This window comes from Brassica napus, chromosome A3 (genome assembly GCF_020379485.1).
Source record: "Brassica napus cultivar Da-Ae chromosome A3, Da-Ae, whole genome shotgun sequence".
Taxonomy (NCBI): Eukaryota; Viridiplantae; Streptophyta; class Magnoliopsida; order Brassicales; family Brassicaceae; genus Brassica; species Brassica napus.
The window spans coordinates 11248579-11270106 of record NC_063436.1 but is presented as its reverse complement, the minus strand read 5'-3'; the positions used below and the strand labels follow the sequence as shown (position 1 = coordinate 11270106).

The 21528-nt window shown below is 32.7% G+C and overlaps 4 protein-coding genes across 7 annotated transcripts; 2 read left to right on the top strand and 2 right to left on the bottom strand.

The window, feature by feature from the left end:
• Positions 1-1370: 1370 nt before the first annotated feature.
• Positions 1371-4650, bottom strand: LOC106351277. Its single transcript, XM_048775846.1, has 9 exons — positions 3712-4650; positions 3351-3624; positions 3111-3225; positions 2763-2887; positions 2567-2648; positions 2365-2476; positions 2131-2288; positions 1936-2056; positions 1371-1868 (listed from the first exon to the last, which is right to left on the bottom strand). The coding sequence occupies exons 1-9, from the start codon at positions 4246-4248 to the stop codon at positions 1572-1574; spliced, it is 1821 nt and encodes a 606-aa protein (XP_048631803.1). The 5' UTR covers positions 4249-4650; the 3' UTR covers positions 1371-1571.
• A 457-nt stretch (positions 4651-5107) lies between these two features.
• LOC106438246 (probable pectinesterase/pectinesterase inhibitor 17) lies at positions 5108-8314 on the top strand. The gene is made up of 2 exons (XM_013879347.3): positions 5108-6018; positions 7410-8314. The coding sequence occupies exons 1-2, from the start codon at positions 5172-5174 to the stop codon at positions 8093-8095; spliced, it is 1533 nt and encodes a 510-aa protein (XP_013734801.1). The 5' UTR covers positions 5108-5171; the 3' UTR covers positions 8096-8314.
• Positions 8315-10645: 2331 nt separating this feature from the next.
• On the bottom strand, positions 10646-11879 carry LOC106443645 (auxin-responsive protein SAUR36). The gene has a single exon (XM_013885193.3). The coding sequence runs from the start codon at positions 11383-11385 to the stop codon at positions 10900-10902; it is 486 nt and encodes a 161-aa protein (XP_013740647.1). The 5' UTR covers positions 11386-11879; the 3' UTR covers positions 10646-10899.
• A 2910-nt stretch (positions 11880-14789) lies between these two features.
• Positions 14790-17144, top strand: LOC106438245 (Golgi SNAP receptor complex member 1-2). Of its 4 annotated transcripts, none has more exons than XM_022716041.2 (8): positions 14790-15040; positions 15301-15482; positions 15726-15815; positions 15910-15981; positions 16104-16233; positions 16315-16374; positions 16549-16608; positions 16810-17144. In XM_022716041.2, the coding sequence occupies exons 1-7, from the start codon at positions 14857-14859 to the stop codon at positions 16578-16580; spliced, it is 750 nt and encodes a 249-aa protein (XP_022571762.1). In that variant the 5' UTR covers positions 14790-14856; the 3' UTR covers positions 16581-16608; positions 16810-17144. The 4 variants fall into 4 exon arrangements, with proteins under 4 accessions (XP_022571762.1, XP_022571761.1, XP_022571760.1 ...); XM_022716040.2 differs by having other exon boundaries at positions 16789-17144; XM_022716039.2 differs by lacking the exon at positions 16810-17144 and having other exon boundaries at positions 16517-16567.
• Positions 17145-21528: the final 4384 nt, after the last annotated feature.

Below are 21528 nucleotides of genomic sequence, written 5' to 3'. Positions count from 1 at the left end.
TTCTATTGTTTTCTTTTTTTGTTTAAGGAGGTGTTATTGGTTTATATATTTTGATTGATTTAAAAATCTATATAGTATTTATAAATCCAAGTAAAATATGCAAATCCAGAGGTTTTCCTTCGGATTTGAGTCTTTGTATTTTTAATTAAAAATTCAAACAAATCCATTCAAATCCATTATAAAATCAAATATATTAGTAAATCCGTACGATTGAATAACACTCGATTTGATATAGAATTTATGAATCATTAAACCAATAACAAATGATTTTAATACATATTTGAAAATCATAAAACCAATAACACTATATTTAGTTAGAATTTTCAAATCCATTAAAATTCAACAACCAATAACTCCTACTAAGAGACCATTGGACATCCGATCGAAATAAACTACCGTAGACGCGTATATATGCCAATAATGTTCTTGAATTGTATATAAATTTGATAGACTATATATGTAAACTTCTTTTATATTCACTAGATCCTTTCTCCGCGCTACGCGCGGATAATATATTTAAATTTGTTATATTTATCATTTTTAACTTAACTTAACTAATTTTAAAATTTGTTTTTTAAAATATATTTTAGTTTGAAGTAAGTATTTCTATTATATGTAACACAATTAACTAATAAAATATGAAAAAATCTAAAATAATATAATTATGTATAGAACATAAATTCTCTTATTTTAAAAGATTAGGATATCATCTCGAATAAATTCACGAAAATAAAAAGTACTCTAATAAATTACTTAAAATATAAAACCCTCTTTTCAAAAAAAGAGTACGTAATCATATTTTTTTACGTATAGTAGTTGAAAACTGAAAATTGAAATTATATGTTTTAAGTTTTATATAGCTTTCAAATTATATGTTATAAAAAATCGAAATCCTTTCAAATTTAAAATAAAAATAGTTTCAATTTAAAAAATATAAAGAAACAAATTCAAAATAATTCGAAAAATATTCATGAAAGAGTTAAGATATTTATTTTTTTTATGTTTCAGCAAATTTCCATTTTGGCTTCTAGAAAGAGTTAAGATATTTATTTGTTTGGTGTTGCAGTTTTAATAGTATAGATACATTTCAATAAAACATATATTTTATATTGATTATCTTTCTTAATCAAATGTTTCAAAGAAATTAATTTCAAGCAATGTTAAGTGATCATATAATATCACATTTTCAAGCCACATGGTATATTAAGGAAATCACAAATTTATTCGTGCAACTTCTTTTTGAATAGGTTTTCGCAATTGGTTTGATATTAACCAAGTGATGTAGTTTAAAAAAACAAAGTAGATGCTTCATATAAAAATGACTATATGATTAACGTAGATGCTAATATACTAAGTAATACCTGCATGCATACGTAAATATATTATCCAAGCATTCAAAGGTATCAATCAGCTACTTCTAGCCTTAGCCAAGTATTAAGCAATAAGGAATAAAACAAAGCATAGTCTTTATCAAACACCAAGATTGTTCAAATGACACAAAAGCAAAGTCTGAAGATGAAAAAACAAAGCATAGTCTTTATTAAAACAAAGAAAACAGTAACAGAAACTTATTAGTCACATTTGGCACGCTTGGTCTCTCCCGACTCAATCCCATCAGATATCCTTTTCACATTCCCATCTGCAGCTCCATCCTTTTCATCAACAGGCTCCTCTTTCACGCCTTCATCTATGTCGCCTTCAAGTGCTGGAACTTCTAAAGGGAGAACTTTGGTGACAGTCAAAGTCTGGGTCTTGCCATCCAGGTTGTGTTTTGATACCTTGATAATAAACGTGCGAGACTGTCCAATGGAATCAGTAAGAGACTGTGGCACCGGGACGACATGATCATCTCCGACGTTTTCGTTGGCCTAATACATAGTCAATCATGTATAAGAATACATTCTAAACCTAAATGATGGATAGGTATGTAATTACCTCAAAGTAGCTCTCAACCAAATCCGAGGCTTTCATCCCAGTCAACTCACGCCCAGCATCACCGAGAAGCACGAAGCTTGCGTGATCATTGTTGTCATAGACAGAGATCTTCGTGAGATACCTATGACATAAGAACATTATTAATGGATGCTGAAAGTGTATCTGACACAAAAAAAATATGAATACAAATCTTACTCTGGAGTGCCGACAATCTCAGTCTTTCCACACTTCTTACACATAAGCGTGGTAGGCCCTTTGGTTGCTTTAGTCTTGCACCCACCACAAGCAATATAATACCATGCCGAATCACGCACAACATCATCAATAGTGGCTGTGCACTCAAACCAAGCTACCTGCGAATTATATCAGAGAAGATCGTAAATAACTAAAGCTAGCGCAACGTATGGACTAAAGAATCAAATATTGTACCTTTGCCTCTTCCTGCATCATGTAAGATAACAGCTCCCCTATAGTAGCCGTCTCGGCTTTGGTGACAATCTCAGCATACACCCTATTGGCAACTTCTGTGTTCGAATCAAACCTGTGTAAATGTTCAGAAACAAAAAAAATTTAAAAGTTAATCGCTCGGTGAATTGGAATAGATGTTCCAAATCAATAAATGAACACATACCAAGCCAGATATTCCCGAGTTGCTTGAACATCCATATCAAAAAACACACGCGATGAGGATAGAGATGACAGAGTTAAGGCACCTGCAATATGACCAATGTTCCATACCAAACAAAAATAAATTTAGCAAATAACCAATGTTCCACACGCCTCCTACTAACATCAATAAACCACAACCAAGTTTAGGTAATACTAACCTCCAAAACGTTTTGGATTCACAGTTGTAACCAGAATAACGGTTGGAGGTTTTCCAAGCGCTTTAAACTTCTCACAGAAGTCTACAGCAACCTTGTCCCATATGTACAGCTTCATGACAGGACCACTGCATCAAACCAAACTCATGTAGTTAGGATTTTTTTTATACAAAAAGAATTCAATATACTAATTTTAATCCATCAAAGAGAAATTAATTTATTTCTAATCTCGAGATCATATCTATAAAATATTATTTATATTTTTTTGTATAATTATTATTTATAGTGTTCCTAAATATCTATCAATGCGTTCTACAACTCGTGATATCGATAACTAAAAAGAGAACTCACTCATGCGTCTGGACATGGACCAAAATTCTCCTGGAAGAAGCTATCTCGACTTCATCAAGCACAAGACTATCACTCAAGGTCTGCTCATTCACCAGTTTCATGTGACCGACATAATCTGCCATAAGATAAATCAATACTTATTATTGTATATCATACTAACAAACCTAAACCTACACGACTAAAGGACCCCGTATTCCAAACCAATCAAGTGATAAACAAAAGATTTCGAGAGAAGATTACCATAAAGATCTCCCTTGAGGTCACAGGCCGCTTCAAACTCCTCATAACCATAGAAACGAAACCGGTCTTCAGGAAACGGAACCGGACTGTTCTCGAGAGGTGAGAGCACAGAGTTCCATGAGAAAGCAATCGTCACTAATGGTTCAGCAACTCGGTATACAGTCTTGCTTTTAGATCCATAAAAGTTATTAAGCCTGTAGACGGAACCAGCGAACATATGTGGCAAATAGGTCTCGATCCTGTTGGGTGGGATGAACCCCTGGATCACAGTACCCTGTTGATAACAAAAAACAAAGCGACGAATGTTATTATTTGATCGGAAAAGCAAAACCAATACGAAATCATAAACGTTGGAATAGACCTGTCCGTCGATCAGAATCATTTCGAGACCGAACAGGACCTTCGTGAGTGCGTTCCGAGCCTCCCAAAAATGTATCAGACGAAACCTTAGCTCGCCTTCTTGTGGTCCGTACTTGACATCTCTGAAGAACAGTACTTCGGCGGAGGAGGAGACGACGGATCTGCCGTTGAGTATCTTGGACTTTGGATCGCCGGAGACAGCGATAGCGGGAGAGACTCCGTGTTGACGGGTTTCTTTGACCGGCTCGGCGGAGGAGGCAACGGCTTTGCCGCTTGATTTCTTGGACTTGGAATCGCCGGAGATAGCTGTAGCGAGAGGGTCTCCGGGATGACCGGCTCGGTTGGCCGTATCGGTAGAGGAGATAACGGCTCTGCCGACTGGTTTCTTAGATTTTGAAACGCCAGAAGCAGATCTGGCGAGAAAGACTCCGGTTTGACCGACTCGTTTGACAGGCTCGGCGGAGGAGACAACGTCTTTTCCGTTTGGTTTCGTCGTGGTAACATCGCCGGAAATAGGTGCTTGACTGTTGGAATTCATGGTTTGAGATATTTGTGTGTGTAACTAATCTGGAGAAGATATGAAGGTTATATAGAGATTGGAAGGAAGATAGGCAAAAGAACACATTAATGAGTTCTCCAGAGGATGATTCACTCATGAATACGGTGCCGATTGATCGATCCATGGAAAAGGAGTAACGGCGAAGTGATGAGTCGTCGAAGAGATGAATCGCCGCAAGGGATCGTAAGTGTAAGTGGTGAGATGAGGCTGATCTTGGACTACGCACGAGAATGGGCTTATTATGAATCAATTAAAATGTGAAGCCCAAGTTCAGATAGCGTCTGTTGGTCGTGGACAAACGAACACACACTATTGGTCAAATATAAGTGCTGACGTGGAGGGGCTCTCCGGTGAGCATATCCTCCTTTTATTATTGTTTTGATGTATTGTAATATTTTCATTTTAATACGAAAGCCTTTTAAACTAGGTACGACTTCCTAATTAATAAACCTATTAGTATTTTTTTTTTAAATCAACCTATTAGTATTAGCTATCACATTTAAGTCGTTTTTAAGATTCGTATAAAATTTCGGTTGTGGGCTGACTGGTGTTAAAAAAAGACTGATTGGTTTCTTTTTTTTTCTGATTGAAACTAATTCCAAATGTCACCTACTCAAATTATTATTCTTGTAAAAAAAAAAATAGCCAAAACAAGAGAATACATTTCAACAAAGAGAATATATGACGGCATGCTGGTTACCAATCCATTGGTTGGTACAGAAATATATGCGTTTTTGCTTCAGCTACAACGAAATTACATTTTAATATATATTATTATTTATTTAATAACAGCATAAAGTCACCCCACACATCTATATAAACACATCGATTCAAGACATCAATCTCATCATCCAATACCTTCAAACACAAGCTTCACGTTTCTCAAAACATTTGGTCTTATAATGGCTTTTCGAGTTGATATTCTAACATTTGTGTTCTTATGCATTTTAGCCGCATCCACCGTTTCCGGGTACAATTCCAAAGACGTGAAAGCGTGGTGCAGCCAAACTCCAAACCCTAAACCATGCGAGTACTTCTTAACCCACAACTCAAACCAAAAGCCCATAAAATCCGAGTCAGAGTTCCTCAAAATCTCAATGAAACTAGCTCTAGACCGAGCCATCCTCGCCAAATCCCACGCGTCCACACTAGGACCAAAGTGCCGCGACACACGTGAAAAAGCTGCTTGGGAAGATTGCATCAAGCTCTACGACTTCACCGTCTCTAAAATCAACGAGACCATGAACCCAAACGTGAAGTGCTCGAAAACCGACGCACAAACATGGCTCAGCACGGCTCTAACTAATCTTGACACTTGTCGTGCCGGGTTCTTAGAGCTTGGTGTTACCGATATCGTCCTTCCATTAATGTCAAACAACGTCTCAAATCTTATATGCAATACACTCGCCATCAACAAAGTTCCATTCAACTATACCCCACCCGGGAAAGACGGGTTTCCTTCGTGGGTCAAACCCGGAGACCGGAAACTTCTGCAAAGCTCGACACCAAGAGATAACGCGGTGGTGGCTAAAGACGGGTCTGGTAATTTTAGGACGATTAAAGACGCGATCAACGCTGCTTCAGGGAGTGGTAGGTTCGTGATATATGTGAAGCAAGGCGTTTACAGTGAGAATCTTGAGATTCGAAAAAAGAATGTTATGTTGAGAGGTGATGGTAAAGGGAGAACGATTATTACAGGAAGCAGAAGTGTTGGAGGAGGATCGACCACGTTTAATTCAGCTACTGTCGGTACGTATGGTTACAAAATAAAAACAAAAGACTGATTAACCAAAAAAAAACGATTAATTTAATTTATTTTCATGAGATATATAGTGACTTAGATTGTTTAGTTTGCCAATGGTTACGTGCATGAACACACCAAACTAGAGTGAAACTGAAAGTGATATATAAAAAAACACTCTGCATATCCTATAGGTTTGTACAGAATCAAGATTTTAGATGTGGTCTTAAGATCTTTAGTGGTGTCATTTCCTTGGAAAGTAAATTCATACAATTTTAACAAAGTCTAAGTCAAATCATTTTTTTATGCTTCGTGTGGTGGTGCATTTACAAGTACACGCAAACCTCTAATATATTATTATTTCATAATAATTTTCAACATTATGATTAGCGTGAAGTATAAACAAAAATATATATGATTTGATTGCTAACCCACAAAATGACATAACCTATACGAATTATAAGTTTAAACTATATAATTGCATTTTATGCTTGATTTCAATTATTATAAAAAAACACTTGCTATTTCACAAATTCGATGATTAATTTATAAAATTATAAATCAGTTACTTGTCTTTTTTTTCTTCGTATTTGTATATAAATTTTAGAAGCATTCCATCCATATTATGATTATCTATTAGATTATGTAATAATTCAACATGGTATAATTAAGACTTATTCTTGGGTTCACCCCCTAGGGTGAACCTAGAGGTTCACCAACCAATAAAATTGTGTTATTTCATATTTGAAATCTTTTAAAAAAGTAAACAAAATATTTTCTCAAGCTATAAGTTATATTATATTTTCAAAATAAAAAGGTAAAAATAAATAAATTAAAAAAATGTAGTAATTAAAAAAATATATTTTTAACGTCCTCAGCAAAATACTAAACCCTAAATCCTAATCCCTAATCCCTAAACTCTAAATCCTAAACCCTTAGGTAAACTCTAAACCCTTAGATAAATCTTAAACTCCAAATTAAAAACACTAAACACTCAAGGGTTTAGGGTTTAGGGTTTTAGGATTTAGTGTTTTTGATTTAGAGTATGAATTATCCAAGAGTTTAAAATTTGCCCAAGGGTTTATAGGGTTTATGATTTAGGGTTTAGGGATTAGGATTTAGGGCTTAGTGTTTTGCTGACGACGATAAAAATATTATTTTTTTTAAATTCGTTTTTCTCTAACTATTTTTTTTTTTAATTTTTTTAACCTTTTTTATTTTTAAAATATAATATATTTTGACAATATTTTGTTTCTTTTTCTAAAAGATATCAAATTTAAAATAATGAAATTCTATTGGTTGGTGAACCTAGAGGTTCACCCTAGGGGGTGAACCCAAGAATAACTCTATAATTAAAAGGTAAGTAATCAATTATTTTCCTTTTCTAAAATCATTACAGCCGCGGTTGGAGATGGATTTATAGCACGTGGAATAACATTTAGAAACACGGCGGGTGCAAACAATGCACAAGCAGTTGCTCTAAGATCGGGGTCGGATCTATCTGTTTTCTACCAATGCAGCTTCGAAGGTTACCAAGACACACTTTACGTTCATTCGAACCGTCAATTCTACCGTGATTGCGATGTTTATGGAACCGTGGACTTCATCTTCGGAAATGCAGCAGCTGTTCTCCAAAACTGCAACATCTTCGCACGTCGTCCACGTAGTCGAACTAACACAATCACTGCTCAAGGAAGATCAGACCCAAATCAAAACACGGGTATTATTATCCACAACTCTCGGGTCACCGCCGCCTCAGATCTCCGACCTGTTCTTGGATCTACCAAGACTTATTTGGGTCGACCATGGAGACAATATTCAAGGACAGTGTTTATGAAGACTTCTTTGGATAGTTTGATTGATCCACGTGGATGGCTTGAGTGGGACGGTAACTTTGCTTTAAGTACATTGTTTTATGCTGAGTTTCAGAATACGGGTCCGGGTGCTTCGACTTCAGGTCGGGTCACATGGCCTGGATTTCGGGTCCTTAGTTCTACCTCAGAGGCTTCAAGGTTTACTGTTGGTAGTTTCCTTGCTGGTAGCTCTTGGATTCCATCGGACGTACCATTTACGTCTGGTCTTTGAAGGATATATCTAGTTAATTCAAATATCATACGATATATGATGCAAAGTTGTATATATGATCCAATTGATAATTGGTCTAATACGAAGAATAATGTAATACTGGAAATTCTTGTATGTTTGTAGTAGTTTCATGTGAACTCTGTTTTTTTCTTCAAATATATTGTATTTTGTATTTCGGAAATAAATTTATCATATGAGTAAAGGTTAAGGAATTTTCATTTTGTTCTTTACTTCCTTTCGTGTATTATTACAAAGCCCAACTAGACATTCTTGTTGAGTCGTGATTGAATGGGTTAGCAGTTGGTCGAAAATAATAAGCCTAATGTTATTGTTACACAAATGTTTATGACAAAAACCGAAAATCGGGATTGTTCATCAGATCAGATTAATTTGGTTCACAGTTATAAATATTCAATTAGTCTACGTTAATTATCATATTAGATCAGTATTATTTATGATAAACATAATATATAGATTTACAAACGTTTTGAAATATTTAATTATATACGTGTATATACAATTATGCATTCATGTGATCAAATGTCAAATGTAACATATTCTTAACTATCCAGCAAACAAGTAGCTGGTATTTTCCTTTGTATGGACCAAAACCGCTGATGGTTACGGCAAAACACGCAAATTAATGTCAACTCGGAAGATATTTCTTGAAATTGGACCAATCTAATCTACAACTTAAGAAAAATTATAAACCAACCTACGATTCTTTTTGGACAGTTACGGATCTATGACTCACCTGAAAATGAAAGATCTCGCCAATATGCACATCCTAATGCACATATCAAGTGGGGAAATAAATGCAAAGCAGACTTATATTCCAACAAGGCAGGAACCGTGGCATGTATCATTTCCATGATTTAGTTTGAATAGTTTATTTATATACCTTTTTTGGTAGAAAGTTTATTTATATACCTATACAACATTACCGGAACCGTATATTGTTTCCTAAATCATCTCTAATGATTTTCTTTATTTTTTACTCTAAAAATATAATACTCTAAAAATAGAAGAGGGTTTTGTTCCAATAGTTACTTATATTTACTACTCTAAAAGAAAACATTCCAAATATACTATTTTCTATTGATTTATTAATTTATTATATAATCTTTAATTTTAAAGTATCAAAAATTTACTCATTCATTTTATTTTATAACAATATACTACCACAATAAACTATTTATACAGTTAAATGATTATTTTAAAATTAAAATTTTATTATAACACATAATTATAAATAAACGATTTACTAAACATAGTATTTAAAAGTGTAAAGTTATAATAGATAATTGTCTTTTGGTGAAAAATGAAAATTTTATTACAACACATAATTATAAATAAATGATTTACTCAATATTTGGCGTATAATTGTTTCTTTTTTGTGTGCATAGTATAGCGCACTATTAAATGATATTTACTCTATATTTGGCATCTAGAGGAAAAAATTAAAATGCCATTGGAAATGTTCTTATATTCCGTAATTCATACATGCATTCACTGATTGTATTTTTTTGTGCTTAGTCATAATTTTTTGATTAATCTAGAATGACCCAAACTGATCTGTAAAAAAGATGCAGTCCACATATAGATTCTCTATATACATGTATTTAAAAAGGTCCTTAACAATAAATCCATATCCGCCTAGCCACATGGAGTATAGTAAGGAATCTTGGAACCCAGGTTGCTTAGCAACATTTATCACTAGACTACAATCACGTGCTTAGTCATAATTTGCTAACTTGAAGTATCGTTTTACCATAATAGAGGCAAAATATACATGCGACCAGGTGGAATGTACGAGTATTTTTATAAGAAAGGCTTAAGAGAATCGCTTCAGGCTTTGGAAAATATTAACGAACCGATCGCTGGAACGGGATGGGGTCCATGGACCGAGAGATCGGACGTGGATGGCCGATTAGCCGTGGACGGGTCGGGCGTTATAATTTTATTATTTACTTAACATAATAACATTGTCCATTCCTCTTTGAGATTAAGATTTATGTTTTTTTTCTTTTATTTGTTCTTTGCTAAGAGAATTTAATTTTGATTGAACGATTTTATATAATGGATTTTCAAAGTTCAGAAGGGAGAAAAGAGACATAGCATATATGTAGAATATACATACGAGAACATAGCTGAGAAAGACTCAAATCGATAAAAAAAACTTGTAGTTTATAGTTTGTATTAGTATATATGATCACAAATCACAATCTTCGTGTGTAAACATACAACAATTAGTAAGCAACATTCAATATATAAATGAAAAAGTTATCGTCTGGATATCAATCGCATCACGTTCTAGCGAACGCCCATTTTAGATATGAACATCTTTCAGATCAAAAGTATCCAAGTCAGACATGACACCAGCAAAAACAAAAACTTTCTTGACATTTATCCTTGTCATTCTTATATAATATTCGAATTATAGTTAAGCTAGCTAGTGGGTGGGAATAAGCAAGCGACAAACAAATCCTAGCGATTGATCACTTCTTTTTTTATCACTAAAATCTCCATTAGGGAACAGAATCGTGTTAAACTTACCTTCTCCTTTGAGGTTTCATCACAAAAGAAAAAGCTTTTTATCATTACCATTAAATTGTGTCCCCATGCTAATCACATCATTATCCAATATAATCATATTACGATAATAACAAGTATTTACATTACCACCTTATATTATAACTCACTACTACGAAAAAGAGTAAAGAGAAAAAGGTAGAGAGATAGAAAAACAGTAAAAAAATAAAGCATTGAAAAACGTTTAGAACTTTATGTTCTTATGTTCGTCTTTAACTGCTGCAAAGACGACTCCATGGAAATATCCGATCAGAATCCAACCCGGAAGCGATTCGGGTTTTGACACGTTGGAAGTCTGAATACAGACAAGGTATTGTGATGCCTCCTTCGTGTCGGAATCCATACTCTTTTTCGGATTCTCTGAGCAGCTCACCGAACAGAGGATGGTTAAAGTAAACAATGGGCACCAAAACTCTGCGAAAGTCACCTTCTTTTTGACCCACGTAAACCGCCAAGTGTCCCCGTGGAACCGGGTCAGGTTTACATTCGGATCTTCTCGTAGACCCCAATATGCTGAACCTTTGTGTTAGGCGTTGGCTCCAGTTTTTGAGTTTGGTGATCGGCAGTGTCAACATGCGAGTTGGTCTGGTCGGGTGTAGCCGGTTGTATCCGGACCGACGGATCCGGGTTTTCCCAAGAATCCATCTAGAGACTCGTCGAACCCGTCTCCCCATTATAAACCCTACGAGCTTCCTCATCTTTTCTTCTTGATGCTATAACTTTGACTGTGTAATCAAACTGTAAAGAAGAAGTGATCAATAGAAGAAGGGAGTGAAAGGCAGAAAGTTTTAAATAGAGGACCAGTATGAGTTACTCGAGTCTAAACAAATTAACGGTTAGATAAAGCATGAAGCTTTTTGGCCGTTGGATTAGATAAAAACTGCCAAATAATCTTGGTCAAAAGACGAAGAATCTACATTAAATAATGACACGTCCCCTTGACCGTTAGGCGTTAGCCAACATGCTTACCGTCTAATCTTATACAATATGGAACCATAATTATACTAGTTTGAGAATGCTGTTTTACCTTTGCCAAACAATATAGTAACTACAGACTACAGTGTTTTATTGTGATTTACGCGAGATCTATATTAGTGGTTGATTCTGAATCTGAGATGAGAATCATGGTACAGTTTTCTTTTATTGTCTGAAAATGTTTTGTCGGCGTTACATGTTTATTATGTTTGAAGATGCAGACAACTATGCCACCACACGCGTGCTGGCCACTTGGGACAAGTTTTTGAACCTATTCGGGAACACTAACACGAGATCAAAACCCCACCATTTCATATTAAAATGTTATTTTTTTTGTTAGTGATCATCATCTACTGTGTTTAATTAATCAGGTTAGTGATCGTCTATCTGTATGTGATTTTGTTAAAGATACAGATTCAATAAATAATTATAATCCGGTACGAGATGTGTACGGTATGTGTCCTCTAGCTGCGTTACTTGCGTACGCTAATAATGGTCGTATATATAATATTTTCATACCAGGACAAGCCATCTAAAAAAGTTACACCAACATAGATAGATCTAGTTTTGAGTTATTTCTCAAACAATAAGTTTGTGTTTCTAACCAGAGAAGCTTTGTTTATATAGTAACTTTTTATTATATAATATTTAGTAATCATGTTTTTGTATTAAGCACCTCTTAGTTAAAGACGGTTAAACGTACATGTTGGATTACAACACTAAAAGTATGGTCAAATGTGGATCAATGAAGCAATTTAGTTCATTATCATGAAACTCTAATCCGAACATAGGAAAGATGTTTAATCGATATATGGTCATATCATACAGTCTCGTGGAAGATATAGGTCAAACGCACTTTTACGACCGGTCTGCTCCAAAACTTGAGTTATAGCCTTTAACAGGAGAAGATCCAAGTATCTTCGCAACTTGGGTTAATGTTGTATCCCACATCGAAAATATAAAGGGATCAACCCAATACATTAAAAAAAAATTAAATAGCAATTCATTTATCCAAGTACATTGTTTATCCAAGCATCCTAAAGAAAGATTCAGTTCAAGATAGATTGATAAGAGTCATTATCTCGAGGAGACATGTTGAGACCATATATTAAAAGTTTAATAGAACCAACACTAATATATAAAAGTTTTAGAGGCAATCCATTTCTTGTAAATTAATTTTAATTTGAAATCCCAAAAAAAAATTAACGGTTAGGCAAATCCACATTCACTTTTAAATCCTTTCAAAGATCAAAGTGTCCATTGCACATGACAAACAGTAAATTTACAAAAATCATAACCAAAACAGAACATAAATGAAGTTGTTTATAATTTTGTTTCAGGTAAATCCCTCGAAAATGTCTTAGAGGTTTTAGAGGAAACGCTTGATTAACCAGCAAGATGACAATTATTTATAGCGTGTGAAAATTGTATAAAGAATCATCAAAATGACAGTCATTAATACTTTAAATATTGATATGTTTTTACTACAGCTTTTAATCAACAGTTTTAACATTTGTATCACAAAAAACTCTAAGACTTACTTGTTCATCAAGTGAAAGACTAACTTGTACTATTTGTAAAAGCGGTCACATGTCGTTTCTTTCTAAAACAAGATAAAATTTAAATGAATTATAAAGTATATTGTATTACTTCTCAAAATGAATTATATTTATCTTTCTATATAGATTAGAGTTTTGATTAATTTGTTAGTTGCATTTAGTTTGGTTTTTTATCTTATATTTTCAAATATATTATAGTGAAATTATGCATGATTTGATTGGTTTGGTTATTCCCGATGTTTTTTTGCGTTCGAATCTTGATATACTAAGATTAGATATTTTAGTAATTATACAAAGACTTCTGAAATTTCTTAGAATAATGTTGGTTGAAATCTAGATATACTAAGATATATTTACATTTTTGATATAAAGTTACAAAAAGATGAAATGTTGATAATTTGAAGTTGAGTTATCAAATAAAATATATTATTTATTGTAATGACATGGTATTGTATTTCTAGTACCCTTTTCATGCTTAAGATCACTTAAAAAAGATATTATTTCACTTTTTAAAAACTATACACCAGAATTTTGTTTTTCGAATTTTTATTTTGTGAAATAATGTCTTTCCTTGTTTGTCAAAAAAAAAACTTAATTATAGTGACTATGTGTAGTAGTGTTAGTTCATTACAGATATTATTTTATGTTAATTAAAAAATCTTTAGTTTATTAAAGATATTACTTGATAAAAAATATAGTTTAGTACTTAAATTTTACAATATCAATTATGTTTCAAATGGAAATTTTTTTAATGTTTTAAATATCATGGTTTTATTTTTGTGAATTTTTATTTTTTAAGAAATCAATTATATATAAAACAATTATCACATTTTTGAAAAAAAAAAACATTTCCTTTATATATATGTTATTTGGAAACTAATCTAAAGGAAAATTGTTTGACAAAAACAAATCTAAAAGAAAATGAAGTTAGAATGGTTAATTACAACGATATCCTTAATGAAATTATAAAAATTAGAATTAATGGTATTATTTTTTTGTCAGAAAATTAACGGTATTATGAAAAATTTCTTTTATTTTTTAATAATCTTGTTCAGTTTCTTATTAATTTAATTTTCCTTTTTTATTGATTTCCAAATCACATATATAAAGAAGTCAAATTTATAAATTAAAAAACGTGGTTATATTATATATAAATATTTATATATTTGATTTCAAAAAAAGCTAAAGTTTATAAAGAAAATATTTTTATATTAAAAATATATAATTTCCTTTTAAAACATAATCTCAAACAACATAATACATAATTTTGAGACATTGTTTCTCAATTGAATTTTCAATTTAAATTCCTTTTATATTTTTCGAAACAACATTTATAAAAAAAAATTATAAAATTAAAATATGGTTATATTAAGGATATCATGGTAATTAGATAACATTACAGAAATATAGTATATTCAATATAATTTTATCATTATACATGTACATAATTGTTTGTGGAAGCCCAATAATATGGAGGCCCATTCGAGTTCGTTTCCTCACCTGTTTTTCTCGATTAATCGCCGTTGATGGTTAATAGTTTTGGTTTGAATTTCAGATTTACGAGTCCGGGTCTGGGTACTCCAAAACTTCATTTTCGGATCCTTCGTTTTGCGTAAGAGGCTTCGAGCTAACTAGATGTTAGCTCTTGGCATTGGCTCACAAGAGATCACAACATTGGTGGAGACGATGACAGAATCGAGCTTGGATCTACAGGAATCAGGTTGGGAGGAGCTTCGGAGAGAAGCTCGCAAAATCGAAGGCGATCTCGACGTTAAGCTCTCCTCTTACGCTAAACTCGGCGCCAGATTCACTCAAGGCGGTTCGTTTCCCGCTTCTGATCATTCACTCATGCTCTTGTTACGCTGATTGTGATCTCCACTTCTTTGAATGTGATATACTGATCGAATCGATCATATTAGTTCTCGATATTATGGATTGCTCTCAGTCTTGGCTCTGCTTCTACAGTGCTGAATCAATTCTAATGTATTTGACTCTGTTTGGCGTTAGCTGAACGGCCTTGTTTGTAGTGTATCGAATCACATTAACGAATCTTGAAATGTGTGTGTGATGGTCTCTCAGGGTATGTTGACGCCGGGTCTCCAAGATCATGGAAGTCCATGGAGATTGAGATTCAATCTTCGCTTGAGAAGCTGTTGGACATTAACGATTCCATGAGTAGATGTGCTGCGTCTGCTGCACCTACAACCTCTGTTACTCAAAAGCTTGCAAGGCACAGAGATATACTTCATGAATACACTCAGGTTCTCCTCCTGCACTATCACTTGTGTGGCACGTGGGATACATGATGATACTGTAAACCTTATGTTTTCGCATCATGCATCAGTGGTTAAGTACTAGACAGTCCCATCTTTTGGTAAAAGGAGAATCCTTTTTTTTGCAACTAGTGTGGCTTTTGCTTAGCGATGCTTATGCGGTTTTAGTAATATGAATTATATAGGGACCTATCTTCTCGCCTGTAATGTTTTTCCAATGTAAATTCATAGGAGCTTCGAAGGATAAAAGGAAATATAAACTCCATGAGAGAACATGCTGAGCTTTTGAGTTCTGTCAGGGATGACATTAGTGAATATAAGGTAAAGAATTGAGTCTTCTTAAGATTGGAAATACACATTCTTCTGTGGTCACCACCTTTTGATAGGAAGTTGGGTTCTGTTTTCGCCTCTGCAGGCTTCTGGTAGTATGTCACCAGGTGTGCAAGTCTTAAGGGAGAGAGCTTCAATCCATGGAAGTATTTCTCATGTAAGATACTTTCTCTAATCTTAGTTTTATATTCTGTTAATAGCCCTTGTTATAATGCTAACTATCTAATGATATGATGTTACAGAGGTTTTAGTAACATTTTTAGTATGATTTGGCTGCAGATTGATGAAGTTATTGGTCAAGCTCAAGCAACAAGAGCAGTTCTTGGCTCTCAACGATCTCTCTTTTCAGATGTTCAAGGGAAAGTTAAAAATCTCGGAGACAAATTCCCAGTCATTCGTGGCTTACTTGGTATCTCTCTATTCAACCTCTATATGATTTTCTCAACTTATCTCTCACTAACTTTAGCAATTTTGTATTCTCTATTTATAGGTTCAATTAGAAGAAGACGTTCTCGGGACACACTTATCCTCTCTGCTGTGATTGCTGCTTGTACGTTGTTTCTAATCATCTACTGGCTCTCGAAATAAACAGTATTTTTCATACACCTAAAGTATAAGAAGAGCTTATTATTTTTTCCAAGTCATTTTTCTTCTTTTTGCTTTTGTATTTTGCTCGGTGTATGTGTTTGTAGGGTATAATGTTACACTCTTAATCATAAAACAGCTTTAAAAGTTCGAGAACACACACATTTTTAACAAGATCAATCCATGTGACAGCAGTCAGGTACTTGTTTATTTTTTACCACACTCAAAGTTCTTTAATGTCGTACAGACAGTGTGGTCCAATGCACACTGTAGCTCTGTTTTGTGTTAGATATTTCTTAGTCCCTATCCTTTTGTTTTGATCCTCTCCACCACAACACTGGTACGAAAAAGTAACCCAGCTCATAAATTGATCTTTCAGCTTACATTTACGTCCGCTCAGGTTATAAAATCTAAGGGGTGGGGACACACTTCACTGATGATGATGATCCAGTCCTTATGTTTGTCTCACTACTCATGCCCTACATATAGTGTCAAGAAATGTTAATTAGTTTGTTCATACTGGTTTAGAGATATTGTGGTGGTCCAGAGCCTTTATATGGACTTGGTCCAGCCTTGTCAGGGCCAGGGCCAAGTCAATTTTTCTATGTAAATTAAATTATGCTAGAAAAAAAAAATTGTAACCCTAAAGAAATTGTCAATGTGTATGTCTATCAGAAGCATATAGTCTCGTGTAACATCTGTATTTAAATATAGATCAATGATTATTGATTAAGATGTGGTTATGGCATGTAGTCTCGTGTAAGATATAGGTTAAACGAGGAAAGAAACTAGAGTACTGCTCCCCAACATGATTCATTTGCTAATTGCTAATACTAATTATAGTTTGAATATTGTTTTTGCGGGGAGGTTTGTAACTTTAGCTTTTGGCATTTTGTTATACATTGGCTGAACATAGGACTAGGAATCAGAGGCTTTTTTCGAAATAAAAAGCTTGTTAGATTATACGCTGCCCAGTGGGAGACCGTTTCTAATGAATTTCAAGACAATGAAACACTCAACAGGATCCGAAGATATTCAGTTTCAATTTTGGTTGATCATTCTAATTTTTGTGAAGACATGATAATACGGCGTCGATGCCACCAAGGCACCAATGCAGGTCTTTAGGCAAAGCAAAGGAAAGCACATGCTTCCAACTTTTTTATTTTTTAATAAATTCGCCCACATGTTCTCACTAGTCTAGTGGTGGTAGTGTTTCAAATTTATCTTGAATAACCAGTAATCGAGAATTTAAGTCATAATAGGTTTTTATTTTTTTCCTTAATCTTTGTTCAAAAAAAAAATTTCCTTTATATTTTTTTAAAGTGACCGATTTTTTTCTCTTGCTTCCTGTTCAAAAACTCCGGACCGGCTCTGGATGCCACTTATAAAAACATTGAACCATCACCTATATTCGACAACTCACGGATCGGGCATTTTTACTGACCTTAAAACATTAGATTCTTTTATTTCTCTTTATTTTGATTGCAAAACGTTATCCAAGAGAAAAAAAAACAAGTTAATGATCATGTTAATTAGTGTCGCAATATACACACTAATGTGGTTGAAATAGTATGGTCAACGTATTGAATGGCAAGTTAAGAAGGTAAAATTTAATTAATGGTTGGCCAGATGCCCTCCTCAGTCATCAATTATCATTTGTCCATATAAAAATGAGATTGCCATATTTGTGTTTTTATATGCTAATAAGTAGTCTTGTTAATTTATGTCAGTGTCCACCGCCTGATCTTAAGAAAGATACTCGACTTACATATAGAATAGTATGTTAGGTAATCTTTCGCCGTGCGATGGGAAATATACAGTTTTAGTAGTGACTAAACTTTGATCCCCAAAACCTCGCAAATGTTTTATTCATTTTATATATGTAAAAATCTGATTTCTACATCGTTAATGGTAAATATTTTTAATATTAATTATATTTTCAAATGTTTATGATTTTTTGAACAAAATAATGTTATAGTCAACATGTATGGTCTTCTTTTACTATTTTTGTAGATAATTTCATGATTTTTAAAGTCATATATTTATTTGCTCTTACTTCAAGCTTTGTAGTATATATTTTAAATTATTTTTTACAAACGCAAGCATACATCACAAAATAAAGTTGCACCTTCTATTAATAAATTTAGATCAAAAATAAACTATGCAGTTATAACAAAAATTTAAAATAAAAATTTAATAAAATATACTGATATAAATTTTAATTATCCTAGTTAAAATAGTATAGGGGTGGATCATAATTCTTTCCAGTTCCAAAATTTTAGCATCCCTTAAAAGCAAATAAAATAAATTTTATAAATTCAAAAAAAAATATATATATATATATATATATTTGGAATTATAACTTTTATTGAAATAAATTTGTTAAAGAAACAATGATTCCATAATGTTATTGTTTATTCCTAGAGCATGGCATGTGACCGTCTGAATATTTGTTTTCACTTAAGAAACGGTTTTGTACTAAATGGTATAATATATATTTGTAAATTTAAATGTACTACATAATTGTTAATATAACATTTCAAAACATAAGAATTTTACTTAATACTCTGAATAATTATATTTTGTGATATTAATCACCTATTATATCATAGTGTATCATATAAGCAAATCCAATATTTATAACTAATTGGATTTATATATACGAAAACATTATACCAATACTTTATCAATAGATTATTTATTTATATATTATATAAATTGATTATGATGTGTGATTTTTTACTTTATTATTTATTACTAATAAATATTGAAAACTATTTAATATGTTATTATGAAATCTATTAGGAAATTTATTGGAAAATCTATTTTGGTAAAGATTCGATTAAAAAATATATTATTTAAATTATGAAAGACATTAAATGACTCAATCTAATATTTAAATTAGAAAAAATAAGCATACTTAATTATAGGTTCAATAAATATTTTAGTGGTGTTTTAGTGTAATAATTAAGTGATAAAATTAAAGGGCATTTTTATTTTGTAGTTTTCTTTCAATAATATAGACTACCGTTGTTGTGTATACCAATGAATTTGTGAGGTTTAAACCCCCTTACAACTCAAAACTAATGTGTAAAATAAAGACAATTAATATTAATATGTAAATAAAGAACGCACAACAGATTGATAATCCAGTTCAAGTCTTTAAGCCTTGTTTCTGGAGAGTCGAACTCTTTTCCATCAAATTCACTAGATCAAATGAAAAATTTAAAGTTTACAAGACTCAGACCTAATAAATAAAAGACTCAGACGTCGATTTAAAGTGGAAAATTGAGCAATGAATAAAAAATAAAAAATTATTTCATTTATAGAGTAATATTTTTATTTTTTGTTCACTACTTCATTTTTCATTCTATTTTGGAATAAAATATGGAATGAGTATATATATATATATACTAGGTTTTCAAACTAACTTCAAGTCATGACCCATATCCGTTTTCTTTTTTCTTGCTGGTTAAACATGCACTTGGTCCAAATATATATTTAGTATTTTTAATAACGGTCTGAAATTTTGTCGAAAATTAGCCCGATATTCACAATCACTAATCGAAATATATAATTAATGTGACAGATTAAACGTATCTAAAACTGTACAATTTGAGAATCAGAAACTCGTTTTGGTCCTCCAGGAAAAATTATACTTCAATGATTATCTGCTTCCCATTTTCACCCTTAGATTTCTCCATTAGTCATATACCCCACTAAAAACAAGAAAATATATGCAGAGAGAGCTTTAAATTTGTCCAGTTTGGCATGTTGTGTGTGCCCTAAAGATAGAAATGTGAGGACAGAAAATAATGCACGTGGAAGAGAGAAGCCTGCGACATAAAGACAACGAGACGGACCATAGGGCTGGAGCCGAGGAGCCTGGGCGGTCCATAAACATGCTATGCCTATTAGCCTACATGACTGCCCTACCTATTCAATATATAGCTCTCCCCTCCGTACTCTTCTTTTAATTAACTTTTCTTCTGGGTGCAGCAAAATTACTGTGTTCAGTTAAAAAGCCATTTTATACATAAACTATTAAACTCTCTCTTTTTCAACTTTTGAAATATTAAATGAAAATCTTACATCTACTACTAGTCTACTATGAAGTTCATAACAAAAATAGTTATTTCTTCATTTTTTAATTTATATGGAATGGAGTTTGTATTCTAATCGTTTCCATTGATGTCCTTAAGATAACTTAGACTAAACTATTTAGTAGTTGGACATCTTACATTCAGTTTAGTAGAATGAACGAAAAACTAATAAAATATATATTTATTGTTAGCTTTTATTATTTTATACAATTGTCTACTTTGAATCAAGTTTAAGAAACACAACTATTTTGACGGCAGAACTCTACGGATCAATACCAACCACTCCTATTAGTCACTTCAAGTCTTCAACCACACTATATACTAAATCTTAGTTACATGATCTTGCATAACAAGACATTCACATGTAAACATCGTTTCTCCTTTACTTACTTTTATAGTTCGAATCCACTCGTTGTTTTTTGTTTTACCCACACTGTCGCTCTCCTTGATATCCGAGAATTTGTTACTATTTCCTTTAATTTACTCAGCTTAATTATATAAGAATAATATATAGAATTAAATAGAATCTTACAACCCCCATTTTAAGAAATAATAATCAAACAAGATTTTCGGAATCTAGTTTTGTATAAAAAGAAGATAAAAATAGAACTGGAGAAACCCTAGTCTTCATATCTGATACCTTTTTTAAGCACAGAATAAGTAAATGCTTATTCACACACAGTGATGTATGTATATAGAAATATTTAATTATAACCAATTTAATACTAAACTTTGAAAAGCCATTGTTCTCCCTTCTGCTCAACAGCCCATTTCTAACTCTTCCCTGGCAAGCAGCAAGCATAGGCACATTTTTTGCCTAATATGCGTACAGCGTACATAACTAGAATGGTTCACGATAGTATTAATTTAACTGATTCAAGTAGTCTTTTTTCAAAGTCTCTAATATAATTCAGCGTACTAGGAAACTGAAATAGTCAAAGTAGACATTCATCAATCATCACAAAAACATAAGCTAGCAATGAAATGTGTTCACATGGAATTTATACCAACAGAAG